This window comes from Trachypithecus francoisi, unplaced genomic scaffold (genome assembly GCF_009764315.1).
Source record: "Trachypithecus francoisi isolate TF-2019V2 unplaced genomic scaffold, Tfra_2.0 Contig01585, whole genome shotgun sequence".
Classification (NCBI taxonomy): Eukaryota; Metazoa; Chordata; class Mammalia; order Primates; family Cercopithecidae; genus Trachypithecus; species Trachypithecus francoisi.
Genome location: NW_022681444.1, coordinates 9,019,414 through 9,037,742, shown reverse-complemented (window position 1 = coordinate 9,037,742; position 18,329 = coordinate 9,019,414). Strand labels below are relative to the sequence as shown.

At 43.3% G+C, this 18,329-nt stretch overlaps 1 protein-coding gene across 5 annotated transcripts in view; it reads right to left on the bottom strand.

Moving 5' to 3' along the window:
- Window positions 1-18,329, bottom strand: part of NUP214 (nucleoporin 214) — a 112,455-nt gene that overhangs the window by 9,990 nt on the left and 84,136 nt on the right. For all 5 annotated transcript variants that reach the window (XM_033194190.1, XM_033194208.1, XM_033194212.1 and 2 more), the window contains exons 31-32: window positions 9,709-9,865; window positions 1,811-1,963 (exon numbers count right to left, since the gene is read on the bottom strand). In XM_033194190.1, the coding sequence (XP_033050081.1) occupies window positions 1,811-1,963; window positions 9,709-9,865 (310 nt within the window). The remainder of the gene's footprint in view (window positions 1-1,810; window positions 1,964-9,708; window positions 9,866-18,329) is intronic.

The following is an 18,329-nucleotide window of genomic DNA, read 5'->3' as shown; positions in this document are numbered from 1 at the left end:
TGCACTGTGTGTGTGGCAAAAAGAAAGCTGCGAAGCCCATTTCAGAATATTCTGTTTTAATTTCTAGGAGCAGTATTAACAACTAGCAACCAAGGACTAAGCTACCTGAGTCACAGTCTGAGGTAAGGTGCACAGTGGATTTGGAAACTACAGCACTTTAGGCTTTACACATGAGACTCCATGTATTAATTTGGGGCAGCCTTACTCCCAAGTCAGAGCCACCGATGCATCTAGTCCTGAGGTTGGATCCTTCCTCTGGAATTAGCATATTTCAGAGCATCCTATACATACGAGGGCCAAGTATCCTGCCCACTTACCCACGGGGAGTTTGCTTTCAAAAGCTGCTTGCTCAAGCAGCCTACCCTGGACCCCCCGTCTTAAAAAAAATTCTTTTCACACAACTTTCCATCAACAAGGACAGAAGTGCAGACTCTCTGCAGATCTCAGAGACAGAAACAGAATGGAGAGGTAGATGACAGAAATGAAGTACATGTTTTCAGATCTAAACATATATTGTTCTTTAAAAATTTTTAGTTATAAATACATCATACATGATTATAAAAAGGCATATAGTTTATACAAATGTATACTTTAATAGTAATGCTGGGATACAAAGTAGTGCAAATAATGTTCCTTTTCCTTGTTTACATGGGTGTCAACTATGAAAATGAATTCAGCTATGTACTTATGCTATGTGGATTGTGGATACATATATACTTCAATTAAAAATAAAGGGATCTGGGGGCCAGGAGTGGTGGCTCACACCTGTAATCCCAGCACTTTGGGAGGCCAAGGTGGGGGGATCACGAGATCAGGAGATTGGGACCATCCTGGCTAACATGGTGAAACACCATCTCTATTAAAAATACAAAAAATTAGCCGGGCGTGGTGGCGGGCGCCCGTAGTCCCAGCTACTTGGGAGGCTGAGGCAGGAGAATGGCATGAAGCTGGGAGGCAGAGGTTGCAGTGAGCCGAGATCGCGCCACTGCACTCCAGCCTGGGCGACAGAGCGAGACTCCATCTCAAAAAACAAACAAACAACAAAAAAAACTGATTTGTGAAAGAGGGGAAAGTAATATGAAGATGAGAAATTAAACAGATAATCTGCTTTGACCCTTACAAATAATGGGCACCCCAACAAATCCATGACTCAGGATGCTTTCCTGTTGATACTTTAATTATCATTTCCTTATGTGTTCCTTTACTTTGGTTATTCTGCAGCTGTAAAATATTTACAATGTTTTCTTCCCAAGAAGACTCTGTGTTCTCTAAAGAGTTGCCTTACGGCTGGGCGCGGTGGCTCACCCTGTGATCCCAGCACTTTGGGAGGCCGAGGTGGGCAGATCACGAGGTCAAGAGAAGGAGACCAGCCTGGCCAACATGGTGAAGCCTCGTCTCTACTAAAAATACAAAAATTAGCTGGGTATGGTGGCACATGCCTGTAATCCCAGCTACTAGGGAGGCTGAGGCAGAAGAATTGCTTGAACCAGGGAGTCGGAGGTTGCTGTGAGCCGAGATTGCACCATTGCACTCCAGCCTGGCGACAGATTTAGACCCCATCTCACACACACACAAAAAAAACCAGGTTGCATTACTTGCGTTCTTTGCTTTTAAACATGTTTTGGAAGACCTGGAATGATGTTAGGAATGTAGCAGATACTCAGTAAATACGAAGTGGAGGAAACAGTTAACTTCTTTACTCCAATCCTATTCTCTTGAGATAACCACCCTAGAGATATCTCCTTCCAGATATCTACGCATAAACAAATATACATATAAAGATAACCATAACAAATAGACATAGGAGTACCTGTTTTGTTTGGAGAGGAAAACCCAAAGCCTTGGGATGCCACACTTCCTCCTCCAGAGCTGAAAGTGCCAGTGGGTTTCTGCTCTCCAAACGACGAGCTGGCAAATCCACCAAATGTCTTGGCCCCACTGTTTCCAAATAGGTTAGAGGTATCTGAAGAGACGAAGAGATGAAGATGTGAGGGAGGTCAGAGGGAGAGAAATGTCTTTACCTGCTTCTCAGAACAAAGAAAAAAACATCAGTTGGGTGTTTGGGAAGATGGGAGTGACAAGCTGCCTTGAACCCAAGGGAGCAGAGCGACAGAGCGACAGGCACTTTCTCTGATTTTCACGCACCTTGCTGGGAAGTTTTTAATCATTCTGGCACCCAGGCTCAGGATTTCCTGGCATGATTCTACAGGCACAAAATAAAGGAGCAGTGAGAGGCCCCACTGAAGAGGCTCCTTTGCAGAAGCTCACGGCGTGCTCCCGCAGGTGTTAGGACTGTCCAGCAATGGAGGCCACGGCTCAACCCCACAGGCTGCTTTCTTCTGAAGAAAGGGTTTGCTTTGATTGGTTTCTTCACACCAAGACCAACTTCAAATTTTGTCAAACTAGGGAAATTAAAGTTAGAACAAATCCAAACCAGGCATAAGGGCTTCTAGCACTTACTTAGTGCTTTTATAGTCAAGTTCAGCATGCTTATGGCTGCCCGAGCTGCTCAGAGAATGGCAGTGAAATGAGAAAAATCATGGTGCTCCTATCTTTGATCCAAGGGGATATAGGGATGGTTTGAAGAATGTGAAAGAGGCTAGCAAGACTTCCAGTCAGATTTCCTCTAAGAGGTTTAATGAAGCCCTTGACCTTTTAGATACTTATCTAGGGGGTCATTCGCCCTCTCTCAACTATGCACTGAATTCACTCCAAGAATTAAAGGAAAAAAGGAAACTACTAAAAACCAAGATGGCTGAGAATTTTTTTTCACTTGTTACAAGAAATGCAAACCTGACAGACAATAAATAGCCAAAGTCTACATACACAGAAGGTGTCACTCAAATACAGCATAGGATATGTCAGAGTTTTCAGACTTTTTTTGGGGGGGGAGGGGGATTGGTGGGAAGGGAAGGAATAACTCACATTTCCTACCACGTCTGGATGGGTGTTTTATTAAATATATGCCCACAAGGCAGGGAGAAACTATCCTGAAGTGGAGTGGATGCCCAAAGACACAAGGCATAAATGGGATGCACAGCGTATGCTCTGGGTAATCACTGGGTGGGTAATAAAGGACCAGTCTCTCCCTAAGCCAGTCAGGTGTTCATAGGGAAGGTGAAAGGAGAGGACTGGAGGAGGGGGAGCACTTAACATCATTTTCAAAGTTGAGCTGTTGGAAGGGGTGCCCCTCCCATTAACCTGTCACCTCCTCAGGTCTCTCAACTTGTGCTCCTACAAACCGACCCTAACAGGAGGAGAGCCTACAAACAGGAGAGCCAACACGGTTAATACATCCAGATGCAATGCTCTTAATCCATAATCCAGGAAGTGAGTGGCCTCACTTTGGGACCCAGTCACCTCAAATTTCCAGGCACCAGTAATACGATATGACTTGGCCCATCACATTATGGTCACTGCCCTAGAAAAACACAGCTGACAATTTGAGAGCTTGGCTAAGGACCCACATGTTGGGTATGTCAGGCATTGGCAGCTGGGTGGTTAAGAAATCCCTTTGTATCACCCTCATAACTCGGTACCACAGGATAATTTATCCCTTGATGGAGTCCCACAAAACGGCCTCCTGAGCAGTTTGACCTTCCCCTTATTGAGCTAGCCCAAAGTTACGTTTGATTCCTTCAATGGCAGTACATTTGACACTGGAGATGAAAAACAGGCTTCTCAGCCACTCCGTTTACTTCGTATTTCAAGAACAGAGGGCTGCAATTTTGCACTTTGTTAGTGCTAGCAATGCAAAATTCAAATAGCAAACAAATTCAAAGGCAAGATTGGGGTTGAATCCTCTTGGAGAAATTTGGTACAATCATATGAAATGAGAAGTGAAATGATTTTACTGGGATAGTGGTGGGAAGTCAGAGATCACTTAGAAATCTTTGGGCTTTTTTATCTTTTTCTCTATTTAAAACTCTTTGACTTTAAAATCTTTATGGCATATCACAGTGGAACAAGCAGTGAAGTTTGCAGTCAGACCCGGGTGAGATTACCTAATAGCTGTATGACCCTGGGCAAGAACTTAACTAACTAAGTTCCAGTTTCCCCACACATAGAACAGGACAGCAATTCTGACTCTGCAAGGGATGCTGGGAAGATCACCTGATGCACACAGGGCACTAGTGTGATATGTTGTGGACCCTCAGAAAAGGCTGCCGCCCTTCTCTGTTCCTTCAACCTCCTCCTTCCACATCTCAATCACACTTCAGCTAGTAAGACACTCAGCAGGTCAGCAGGAGATAATGAAATCCTTTTCATTTTTAAAAGATCCCAAGAATGACACCATTAAAGCTGTAATCACTCTCATTTAGTCTCTCCAGGAGCTCTGCATGTTGAGACATTTTACCATTGATCTAAACTGTTCTTAAACATAGCAGCATAAAATAATGACTGCGACTCTGTTTCTAATGTCAACAATGTGTTTCTTGGTTTTCTCCTAATGGTTCCAAAATAACACAATCTCTAGCTTTTGAAAATACGTTACCATATTCTCATATTACCAAAAGAGAATATCTTGGCGAACAGAACACTATTTCACTATAGAAGATTCTTTTTGATTTGTAAATAAACTATCCAGTAAAAAAAACAAGTTTGTCTTTGCATAGCCATCTGTGACTGACACTTTAGGGGTGCCAAGTACAGGTAAGACTGGCATCTGCTCTGGGCTTCTGCCCTGTGGCAAAACATGGATCCTCTTTGGTCTTTTATTTGGCAAAAACACTAGCATAATCCAATATGCGTGCCTGAGCCAATCTGATTTAAATTATACTTAATATAAACTGGATAGTAATTAAATTTGACACAAAGAGAACCAGACCAGGCCCCATATCATCCCGCAGGTCTAAAGTCACTGAACAAGAATGCAATGCACACTCCGAAGGGGTCTCTCAAGAAGCTCTTGCCCAGGATACTTTCCAAGATGTTTTCTTCAAGAACAGTTGTAGAGGGACCCGTGAACCCACATGATCATCATCAAATGGTTTCTTCATCTCCTGACAAGACAAATATGTCTTTCAGGACCCTAAACAGAAAGAATGTGCTGGGAATGGCCCTACAGAGTGTCCTCAGGACAATACTCAAGGAGGCAACAGGTCCTTATGGGTAATAATCCACAGTGGTGGTGACTTTTAGAAGACCCCATGGGTTCACAGGTTTTCTTTAGTAGAGTCTATGGGAATGACAGAGAGAAGCCCTTCTTGCAAGCTTTGAGCTTCTGGATACAGAACATGCCAACTCCAAGCACTGGTGTTCTCAGCTTGTCTCTCCTGGTCATTGTTATAGTTCTCATGATGTCTCAGGGGTACAGTGGGCAGTTTCAGGGCTAAGCAGCCCAGGGCATAAATGTCACAAAGAGAACTGCTCAAATAATTCTCTATAATGGGGTCTTTTCCACGCATAAGTGTTGCCCAAAAAGGCATACCTGGGAGACGTTATGTAAACATGGCCCATCAGAGCTCGGGAAAAGCATCTGGCTAAATCCTGGCTATGCCACTGAATAGCTGTGCAGCTTCTGCAGTCTATATCTCCTCTTGGACCTGATTTTCCTATCAGTGAAATGGGGACAGCCACATCTAAAAGCACCGTTGTAAGAAGTGGTTAGTTCACGTGCATTGAGCTTCTGGCACACAGTGGGTGATTTATAAAGGCTGGTTTCTTTCTGCTTGATGGTTTGTGTAGTGATGAAATCCAAGGGCCGCAGGATTTCCAGAGAGGGAGCAATCATGATGGGCCTGAATGACCCTCAGGCAAAGGTGCACTGCACACAGAAACAGCCTCGCATTCATCCTTAAAAGAAGGACAGGCTCAGAAGGTGGGTGCAGGGTGCCATGTGAACCTGGAGGAAGTGAGGGAGGGATGCTGTGTGGACAGCAAGCAGACAAACTGGCCAAACCAGAAGGAACATGCTGGGGAACTGAGTACAGTCAGAAAGGTACTTTGGGGCCAGCTCAAGGAGGGCCCTGAATTCCAGTTTCAAGTTTGTTTGGACTTTATCCTATAGTCAGTGGGAAGCTGTCCAAGGGTTTTGAGTAGGAAAAGGGGCAAAATAAACGCAGTCTTAAGACTCAGTTTGGCATGGATTTTTAGATCACAATGGAAGAGCCAGGGGGAAGGGAGAAGAAGATTGTGATGAACCAGAGGACCATGGGGAATGCCCCATAGCAAAATGGGGCGGGGAGTGAGGGGGTTGGTGGGGGGGAAGGAGAGAATGTAGAGAAAAGAAGAGGAGCAGAGGAAGAATTGTTTGTAAGGCAGAAGGAACCAAGAGAATCAGTTCATACAGTCCAGGAAAGAAGTGGTGCTCAAAGCATCAAATGATGCAGAGCCACCTAAGGAGAAAGAGGCTGTCACTGATAATTCTGCAGAAAGTATCCTGAGTACTGTGGTGAGGACAATGACTTTCCCAGGACGACTCCCAGCTCTTCCTTCTCCACTGTTCCTTCCTCTTATCCTGTACTTGGTGGCTCTCAGGGTTAACAAAATTCCTGTCCCTTTCATTATCGAATCATACACTTAGTACCCCCAAAAACTGTTGAAATAAAATCATATACTTAGTTTTTAAAAATAATATAATGTTAAGTGTTTCCTCGACTCCTTAAAATCACTTAAACTTCCCTTAGGCACACATGTAAATTGTTGGTTTATAGTTAACAGCCAACATTTAGAAGATGAAGACTAATGGGTTATCTGGTATCAAGAATAGTTATGTGTTTATTTTAAACCAGAATTAAAAGAATTAGCCAGTAATGTTTGACAGGCTGGGGAGTCCTGGTTTGTAGGGTTTTCTGATTTCCATGATATCAATACTCTACAATGGCTAATTTCAGGCTACCCCACACGATGTCACCAAACGAGCAATTGGGAAGATGTGCATGGCTGGCTCTCCTGTGTCCGTGCAAACCAGCTGCAGCCAGCCACTGACAAAAGGCAACTCCTTGACCGTCAAGAGCCATGGCATTAGAGATGAGTAAATGAATGTTTATAGGGATATGACACATTTCACTTTCAACAAACTTGGCCAGTAACACAACCTCACATATGATACCTTAGCTCTGGGATAAACCCACATTTCTAACTGTAGTGGAGCATGTTAGTAAGTGTCTATTCTGTGCCAGATTCTGTGTTTGGCATGTGACATACAGTCTAGCTGAGCTCTGCATCTGTGACTTTCTCGCTCTGTGACCTCAGCATTCTGGGCTTGTTTCCTCAATGGAAAATGAAGAGCCATAAAAGGACGATGTTTTCAAAGTATGTGCTATGGAGCCTCACAGTCGTGTGGTGCCAGCCAGCTGTGTGTCTTGGAGTTCTTGACCCCTGCTTCAGCATGAACCTACTTTTGTTTTTCCTTGTCAGGATGCTACTTAAGAATTCATTGGCAAAAATGGTTTTTGAAAACTACTAGACTTGATTTCTAAGATTCAGGATTCTAAATCCCTCCTGGCCAACTGAATCCTAAAGAACAAAAACTTCTGATTATACAATTTCACGAATTAAAAGGTATGTGTCTCTTGACAAGTAATCTTTCCTTATGTATTAGTGGAGTGGACAGTGACAACAAAATAACTAGGTTTTTGTTTGTTTGGTTTTTGAGATGGGGTCTTGCTGTGTTGCCCAGGCTGAACTAAAAAAATGACTAGTTTTTGATTTAGGAATTTAGAAGGGCAAATCAGGATAGAAAGTTTTGCTAACTGCATAGGCCTTAATATTAAGGAAACATCCGTCATGACTGCAGAACACTAGCTCATGATTCATGGAGATCTCACACAGCACAACAGATGAGAGAAACTTCATGTAGAGCATATTAAATGAGAGAAGCTGAGACAAACAGGACAGGCTCCCAACTTCTAATCTCAGCCTCTGTCTGAACAGCAGGATAATAGATCTACACAAACAGATTTCTTTCATTTCCAACCATGAATACACAGCTCAACAAAGAATTTTTAAGGCCGAGCACGGTGGCTCACACCTGGAATCCCAGCACTTTGGGAGGCTGAGGTGGGCAGATCACCTGAGGTCAGGATTCAAGACCAGCCTGGCCAACATGGTAAAACCCCATCTCTACTAAAAATACAAACACTAGCCAGGCTTGGTCGCCAGCGCCTGTAATCCCAGCTACTCAGGAGGCTACGCTGGGAGAATTGCTTGAATCCGGGAGGTTGCAGTGAGCTGAGATTGTGCCACTGCACTCCAGCCTGGGCGACAGAGCAATGCTCTGTCTCAAAAAAAAAAAAAAAAAAAAAAAGGTTTGGACACGGTGGCTCACGCCTGTAATCCCAGCACTTCGGGAGGCCAAGGCAGGTGGATCACACGGTCAGGAGATCAAGACCTCCTGGTTAACACTGTGAAACCCCGTCTCTACTATAAAAAATACAAAAAATTAGCCAGGCGTGGTGGCAGCTGCCTGTAATCCCAGTTACTCGGGAGGCTGAGGCAGGAGAATGGCGTGAACCTGGGAAGCGGAGCTTGCAGTGAGCCAAGATCGCGCCACTGCACTCCAGCCTTGGTGACAGAGCAAAACTCTTGTCTCAAAAAAAAAAAAGAAAAAAAAAATTTTTAAATTAGCTAAAGAAGGCTGGGCATGGTGGCTCATCCTATAATCCCAGCACTTTGGGAGGCCGAAGCGGGCAGAGGAGTTTGAGACCAGATTGGTCAACATAGCTAAACCCTGTCTCTACCAAAAATATAAAAATCAGCTGGGCATGGTGGCACATGCCTGTAATCCCAGCTACTTGGGAGGCTAAGCCGGGAGAATCATTTGAACCCGGGAGGCGGAGGTTGTAGTGAGCTGAGATTGCACCATTGCACTCCAGCCTGGGCAACAAGAGTGAAACTCTGTCTCAAAAAAAAAAAAAAAAAAAAAATTTTTAAATTAGCTAAAGAAGGCTGGGCATGGTGGCTCATCCTATAATCCCAGCACTTTGGGAGGCCGAAGCGGGCAGAGGAGTTTGAGACCAGATTGGTCAACATAGCTAAACCCTGTCTCTACCAAAAATATAAAAATCAGCTGGGCATGGTGGCACATGCCTGTAATCCCAGCTACTTGGGAGGCTAAGCCGGGAGAATCATTTGAACCCGGAGGCGGAGGTTGTAGTGAGCTGAGATTGCACCATTGCACTCCAGCCTGGGCAACAAGAGTGAAACTCTGTCTCAAAAAAAAAAAAAAAAAAAAATTAGCTCAAGAAAGTAGCAGCAGATACAGCTTCAGATGAAAATAATACAAAATGTAAGAGGTGAGAAACAGTAAGGCTTCCACTTTTGGATGACATCTCCCCACAGGAGCTGCATTTTAAGGAAACTTCAGAGAGTACTACCCAAACGAAAGTCTACACGCTCTCCTCCCAGCATCCTCGGCTTGCTCTGCTGCCGCTCATTTATGCTTGTCTGCTTGCCTTCACTTCAAGTCACTCCAATACTAAGAAACAGAACGATTTGGGCCTTGGGAGAGAAGAGGGGAGCAGCTCAATACACAGATCCTCTCCCTGCAGATCTGATGTCTTTTCATGATTATGTAGCACATCTCATTAAAAAACCAAAAATAAAAAACCAAAACAGATCACATTGCTTTGGGGAAGACATTTTAAATGGGCCTTCTAGATTTTTTTTTTTCTTTGTATACTTGTCACTGAAGCTTTGATAACTCCTTAAGAATGAAAATGGCATTAGGGTACCAAGGGACTGGGAAAAGTCTTCTCAACTTACTTGCAGTAGCTGTAGATCCAAAGCCCCCACTGGCCGAGCTGAATGGGTTTTTGTTGGCTGCATCCTGACTGGGTTTTCCTCCAAGGCCACTGAAGAAACCTCCCCCTCTTCCAGTGTTTCCAGACCCAAACACGCCACCACTGGAAGAGGATGATTGCTAAAAAACAAAAGGGTCAGGAAGCAAGATAGGATGAGAGGTCATCGTGAAATGGCAGGCTGCATCCGTGGGCAGGAGGTACTCACAGCTGGTACAAATGGAAAAAGCAAGAGAACTCTGATTAGTTCTGGTACAAATGCTCTAACAACCACAAAAGAAGCTAGACTCTGGACAGGGACTTCCTACCTATGAGAAATTCTCAAGCTATTCCATGTTCACAGTTCTCTGAAAACATGACTTATGGTAGGTGGGAACTTTTGATGTTTATCTGCCACGCTGCCCACACTGTGTGTGACACAATCCCAGGGTCAGGAAAACCAAACCCACAGGAGATCCACCAAATAAAAAGTCTGAAAACATTTACAAGCTATTATGAACACCACTTATTCTGATTCCTCCAGTGTTTGGCTGAACTCATCAGCAATGGAGAAGAGTAAGTGATTTTCACTGTCTTTCTCTCGATTTGTGCGCTTTTATTTCATGATGACTTTCCCAGTGCTGCAGAAGTAAGCTTAAATTAGCTTCATTGTTGAAATGATGACCAAAGCTGAATTCGGCCCAAGTTCGCAAATCTCGTGCTCAGAAGATGCTGCTAGCGCAGGGACAAATGCTGACTCGAGGCTGTGTCAGGTCCCAGACACTTAACTTCTCTGGAAGCTGGTTCTTAAAGAACAACTGGGTTACATCTGAGGGGCCATTCACATTAGTTAAGTGTCATCTCTCCGTGGCTGAGAATGCAGAATAAGATGGACTTTAGAAAGGGGCCACTGTGCACAGAAACTTGCAAGAGCAGAGCGGTGTTATCGATTCCCTCCTGTAAAATGGGGGTAATAAACTACCCACCTCAACATGGTGGCGAGTGAATTCCATGAGCCAAGAAATGTAACATACTTTAGAACAGAGCCTGAAACAGACTTATATGCTCAAAAAATGGTTGTTCAGTGTTTTAACCACAATGAACCAAAGATCAAGCACTCTGTATGTGCTAGACACATTTCTAAGTATTTTCTAAGTAATCATTTAATCTCTACTCGTTGAACCTCCAGGGGCCACTTCTGAAACACCCCCCACCCCCAGGGTATCCCCTCCTTTCTACTCTGGTCTGAGCCACCTAACCCCAAGCTTTTGCCCAGACTATGCAACAACTTAGCGGGTCTTTTGCTCCCACTACGGTCTATGTCTACACAGCAGCTGGAGCACTACTTGCAATGCAGTCACATCATTTCGCTCCTGTCTACCAATTCCAGAAGGCCCTACATGATCTGTCCCTCGTCCACCGCTCTGACATCATCTTTTATCACCCTCCTCCTCACTCAGGACAGTCACACATATCTTCTGTGCCTCAAATACAACAAGCTAATTTCTGTCTTAGGGCAACATACTTAATGTACTTCCTAGTCTCTTTTATTTCCCCTTTAAATTTCTTAACAACAACAACGACGACGACGACGACGACGACAACAAAACAGTACCAATTCACTACAACCATTTAAAAACTAGGAATCCAATCCAGTCCTAACAAAAAATGGCTCTGATAACTAGTAAACTGCCACAGAAAGGTAGAAAACCTAAAAATGAATGCATGCACGTGGAAGGTATCTGACTGCTTAGCTGACATCCATGCATCAGGCTGAAACACAGAAAACTGCCAGTATATGAGCATTTTGCCTGACAAGGCTCAGAAACCTCAAATGGTTCAGCTTAATTTTTAAAATGTGATTTGATAGGTTGGGGGCAGTGGCTCACACCTATAATCCCAGCACTTTGGGAGGCCAAGGCAGATGGATCACCTGAGGTCAGGAGTTCGAGACTAGATTAGCCAACATGGAGAAACCCTGTCTCTACTAAAAATACAAAATTAGCTGGGTGTGGTGGTGCATTCCTGTAATCCCAGCTACCTGGGAGGCTGAGGCAGGAGAATCACTTGAACCTGGGAGGCGGAGGTTGCAGTGAGGCAGTATCACGCCACTGCACTTCAGTCTGGTCAACAAGAGCGAAACTCCGTCCAAAAAAAAAGTGATTTGATAAATAATGGCTTCCCATAAAAATGAAGTTGATCACTAACATACTTTACTGAAGTCAACATGAATTGATAGTTATTGCATCCTTATAAATGGGTGAGGGAGAATTTCATTCATTTTGAGATAAATAATAGGCTTTAAAACATAAAAATTATGGACAATCTAAAAACTGTACAAAAAGCAGACAGAAGAGTATAATGAACCCTCCAGACACCCAACAGCCAGATTCAACAATGCTCAACTCATGGCCTGTCAGATTTTGTCTTTACCCCCAAGTACTTCTTATCCTTTATTACAGTGGAGCAAATCTCAGACATATCATTTCATCCACTAATTTTCCTGTATAAATCTATAAAACAAACCATCACCACATGACCATTATATCTGAAAATTTTAACAATAATGCCTTAATATAGTGTAAGAAGTAAGGAGTGTTTAAGATCTAGACTTAACAATATTGCCAAAAAAAATCAACTTGACTCTCCTCAAGTCTCTAGACCCAACCACCACTGCAGAGGAAGTAACAGAGGGTCGAGGATGGTTATCGGGGAACCAGACCCCATTATTTCAGTGTAGGTTCTTTTCTATTTTCCCTAAGTGTCGGCTGGTCTGAGAAATAAAGGGAAAGAGTACTAAAGAGAGAAATTTTAAAGCTGGGTGTCTGGGGGAGACATCACATGTTAGCAGGTTCCGTGATGTCCCCTGAGCCGTAAAACCAGCAAGTTTTACTTATGGATTTCAAAAGGGGAGGGGTGTACGAATAGGGTCATGCTTCAAGGGCAATAAAATATCACAAGGCAAATGGGGGCAGAGCGAGATCACAGGACCAGGGTGAAATCAGAATTGCTGATGAAGTTTCATGTCCCACTGGGCATGCATTATCATTGATAATATCTTATCAGGAGACAGGGTTTGAGAGCAGACAACGGGTCTAAAATTTACTAGGCAGGAATTTCCTAATCCTAATAAGCCTGGGGACACTACAGGAGACCAGGGCTTATTTCATCCCTTGTCTACAACTGTATAAGAGAGACACTCCTAGAGTGGCCATTTTGGAGACCTCCCCCTAGGAATGCATTCTCCTTCTCAGGGCTGTTCCTTGCTGAGAAAAAGAATTCAGTGATATTTCTCCTATTCGCTTTTGTAAGAAGAGAAACATGACTCTGTTCTGTCCAGCCCCTCAGGTCAGTGGTTATCTCCCTTGTTCCCTGAAAATCGCAGCCATCCTGTTCCTTTTGGATGCCCAGATTTTATATTGTTCAAACACAGATGCTCTACAAATAATTTGTGCAGATAATGCAATCATCACAGGGTCCTGGGGCAACATACATCCTCAGCTTATGAAGATGATGGGATTAAGAAATTAAAGACAGGCATAGGAAATCACAAGAGTATTGATTGGGGAAGTGATAAATGTCCATGAAATTTTCACGATTTATGTTCAGAGACTGTAGTAAAGACAGACGTAAGAAATTATAAAAGCATTAATTTGGGGAACTAATAAATGTCCATAAAATCTTCACAATTTATGTTCTTCTGTCACGGCTTCAGCAGGTCCCTCTGTTCGGGGTCCCTGACTTCCTGCAACAGATGGCACTCACTTGGAAGCTGTGCAGTCAGCAACCAGATCATGGGAAACGCCACAGGACAAATGACCAGCTTTGTTCAACAACTGAATTACCAGGAAAAATTCAAAAAGGAGACATGAAAGGGGAACCTATAGATAAAGAGACTTAAGAGACATAGCAAGCAATCTCAATGTGTGCCCTTTATTTGGTCCTAATTCAAGAAAACAAAATGTAAGAAGAAAAAGAGACATTTATGAGACTTTCAGAGAGGCATTTCCTGACCATCTAACCTAAACCATCTTCCCCAATTATTATCACATCATGCTTTATTTCTTCATAGTACTTAACACTATTTGAAATTATACTGTTTTATTAAAGGATGACTCCCTCCATCTAATGGAAGCTCCATGAACACAGCCATTTTCACCTGTCCTACCCACCACGAATTCCTATATGAATGATTAAATTAATCTGAATAGACTTTGGTTTCAGCACTGGTTCTACAATTCACTAGCTAAGTATTCCATCTTAACAAAATGTTGAGTCTTCTGATCCATGAATATGGTATGTATTTTCATTTATTTAGGTTGTCATTAATTTCAACAATGTTTTATAGTATTCATTGTATAAGTTTTGCACTTCTTTTGTGAATTTATCCTACCCATTCTGTCTCTTACCCTTCCAGGATTCTGATTACACCTATGTTGGACTGCCTGATATTGTTGCATAGATAGCAGAAATGCTCTATCCATTTTTTTTTCCATCTCTCTGACCTTCATTTTAGATAATTTCTATTGATATGTCTTCGAGTTCACTGTTCTTTTGTAGTATTCATTCTGCTGTTAAGCCTAATTTTTTTTAATTTCACATACTAGATTTAAACTTCAAATACAGATAAAGACTTCTGTTTTTCTTTTTTTCTTTCTTTTTTTTTGAGACAGAGTTTCGCTCTGTCACCCAGGCTGGAGTGCAGTGGCTGGATCTCAGCTCACTGCAAGCTCCGCCTCCCGGGTTTACGCCATTCTCCTGCCTTGGCCTCCTGAGTAGCTGGGACTACAGGCGCCCGCCACCTCGCCTGGCTAGTTTTTTGTATTTTTTAGTAGAGACGGGGTTTCACTGGGTTAGCCAGGATGGTCTCGATCTCCTGACCTCGTGATCCGCCCGCCTTGGCCTCCCAAAGTGCTGGGATTACAGGCGTGAGCCACCGCGCCCGGTCAAGAACTTCACTCCTTTTTATGGCTGAAAAACACTCCAGTGAATGTACAGACCACATTTGTTTGTCCATTCATCTGCTGTTTGACACTTGGGTTGTTTCCCCCTTTTGGCTACTGTGAATAATGCTGCAGTGAACACTGATGTACAAATATTTGTTCGAGTCCCGTTTTTCAACTGCTTTGGGCATTCTACCCCAGTGTAGAACTGCTGGGTCATATGCTAGAAGTACTATATTTAGCTTTTTCAGAAACCACCAAACTATAGTAGCTGCACAATTCTGCATTCTCACCAGCAATGTATGAGGGTTCTAATTTCTCCGTATTCTTGCTAACACTGGTTATTTTTATTTTTCACTTTTTAAAGGATAGCCATCCTAGTGGATGTGAAGTGGTATCTTAACTAATTGTGGTTTTGATTTTCATTTCCCTCATTAGTTTAATGCTACTTGATCACCTTTTCATGTAATTACTGGTCATTTATTTTGCTTGCCCCCATCACTGCCAACAGCTCCTTCTCCAGCCAGTACATTTTCTCAGTCTTTGGCAAGGCCTCTCTACTACCTGCTCAAACCCAGACCTGGCATCTGCCCCTAGCAGCAGCTGTGCCACAGTGCTCACACCTATGATGGGCTCCACTCTCTGGAAATCAGTTCAGCAAGGCTTTCTGCCACTCTTCAATAGTCCCATTATGACAGATTTTCCAAAGATGATCACAGCATTGCTTCTAGTCCCATATGCTCTTCTAGAGCAAGAGGTGGCCTCTGTATCTCCTCTTGAACCTGGATGGGAATTTGTGAGTGCCTTGATGAAGAGGATGCAACCTAAGTGATGTTCTGTGACTTCTGAGGATAGGTCATAAAAGGTTACACAGCTTCAGCATGGCTCTTCCTCTTTCTTGGAATGTTCATCCTTGGAACCTAGCCACCATGTTGTGAGGGAGCCCAGGCTACACAGGCCAAATGTAGGTGTTCAGCTAACAGCTCCAGTTAAGGTCTGAGCCAACAGCCAAGCCAGCCACTGACAGACTGAGCCTTCAGATGACTCCCGCCTCAAGTCTTCCCTTCTTCCAGCTGAGACCACAGATACTGTGAAGACAAGCCATCCCCACTAAGTACATCCGAAGTTATGACCCACAGAATCCAAGACTATAATAAATAAGTAGCTGTTGCAGGCTACTAGGTTTTGAGGCAATTTGTTATACAGTAGTAAATAATTCCAATACTGCCAGAGTAAGTGTGATTTCTATATTATCTGATTTTTTCTTGGTGTTATTATGGCAGTGAAGGTTTTCTATATCCTTTTACATCCTAGCCAGAATCTGTCTAGCATCTTTAGAGTTTTCTGAGGATAATTCTGCTACCTGAAAGGTCATTCATTTCCACAATGCCTATCATGTGCTAGACAGAGTCTTTAAGCATTGGAGATGCAGCAATAAATAAAAACAATAAGGCCTCTGCCATCATAGAAAAAAACCTTGATTTCAATCTTTGGCCCTTCCAACTGCAAACATAATTTCTGTGGAGGAAGAATATGGAGTGGAAGGGGAAGTAACAATATGGAGTTTATCACAGTGATGTTTTCTATTTCTTTGGTTCAACATTGTGCTTGTCAGTTATACATGTAGCTGAATTTCCTAGCTGGATAATATTCTACTATGGGACCAGATATGGTGTCTCACGCCTGTTATCTCATCAGCACTTTGGGAGGTCCAGGTGGGAGGATCACTTGGGCCAGGAGTTCCAGACCAGCCTAGGCAACATGGTGAGACCCCTTCTCTACAACAAATTGAAAAAATTAGCCGCGTGCGGTGGCTCACGCCTGTAATCCCAGCACTTTGGGAGGCCGAGGTGGGCGGATCACGAGGTCAGGAGATCGAGACCATCCTGGCTAACACGGTGAAACCCCGTCTCTACTAAAAATGCAAAAAATTAGCTGGGCGTGGCGGTGGGCGCCTGTAGTCCCAGCTAGTCGGGAGGCTGAGGCAGGAGAATGGCGTGAACCCAGGAGGCGGAGCTTGTAGTGAGCCGAGATCGCGCCACTGCACTCCAGCCTGGGCGACTGAGCGAGACTTCATCTCAAAAAAAAAAAAAAAAAAAAAGAAAAAGAAAAAATTAGTTGGGCGTGGTGGTGTATCTGTGGACCTAGTTATTCTGGAGACTGAAATAGGAAGACTGCTTGAGCCCAGGAGATCAAGGCTGCAATTACCTGTGACTGTGCCACTGCACTCCACCCTGGGTGACAGAGTGAGAGCCTGTCTCAAAAAAAAAGAAGAGGGCTGGGTATAGTGTCTCATGTCTGTAATCTCAGCACTGTGGGAGGCTGAGGCAGGCAGACTGCTTAAGCCCAGGAGTTCAAGACCAGCCTTGGCAACATGTGAAACCCCGTCTCTACAAAAAAATAGAAAAAATTAGCCAGGCACAGTGTGTGCACCTGTAGTCTCAGGTACTTGGGTAGCTAAGGCAGGAGAACCACTTGAGCCTGGGAGGCGAGGGTTGCAGTGAATAGAGAGATCACATCATTGCACTCCAGCCTTGATAACAGGAGTAAAACCCCGTCTCAAAAAAAATAAAAAAAGAAAAAAAAATTTTATTGTGGAATAATATAAATTTACCTACCCATATGAATGTTGATAAACATTTGGGTTGCTTCTAGTTGTAAGCCATTATAACAATGTTGCTATGAATATACTTGTATCCTGATACATACCTGCACAACTTTCTTTAAAGAACAAATTTAGGCTGGGCATGGTGGCTCATGCCTGTAATCCCAGCACTTTGGGAAGTCCAGGTGGGCAGACCACCTGAGGTCAGGAGTTCAAGGTCAGCCTGGTCAACATGGCGAAACCCCGTCTCTACTAAAAATTAAAAAATTAGCTGGGCGTGGTGGTGGGTGCCTGTAATCCCAGCTACTTAGGAGGCTGAGGCAAGAGAATTGCTTGAATCTGGCAGGCAGAGGTTGCAGTGAGCCAAGACCATGCCACCGCACTCCAGCCTAGGCAATAGAGTAAGACTCTGTCTCAAAACAAAAACAAAAACAAAAAAACAAACATAGGCCAGTTATAGGAGCAGTACATTTTATTTAATTTCTCTGTGGCATTTGGCTGTATAAATATACCACAATTTATTTATCCATTCTTTAGCTCATAAGCATTTGGACTGTTTCCTGTGTTTAGCTATTAAGAATATTCTGCTGTGAACATTCTTACCCATATCTTTTGGTGAACAAAGGCACTCATTTCTGTTGGTTACATATTAAGGGTAGATTTGCTGGGCCAGCAGGGATTTTGTATATAGTTTTGATACTGCCAAATGGTTTTCCAAAGTGGTTAATATGAATTTACACTCTCACTAGCAATATATGAGTTCCCAGTTGCTCTTCTTCCTCACCAATACTTGGTACTGTCAGCCTTTTAATTTAATTTGGGTATAGTTGTCTTTTTGAACTATAGGAAATCTTTACATATTCTGAATATAATTACACTGTTGGTTACATAGGCTACAATTTTCCTATTTAATGGCTTGTTTTACCCTAAAATTAAGAAGGCCATAATTTTAGTGAGGTCAAATTTTCCTTCTTTCCAAATAATATCTCTTAGAATTTCTTTTGTTTTCTGAGATGGAGTCTCGCTCTGTCGTCCAGGCTGGAGTCAGGTCTGCTAGAT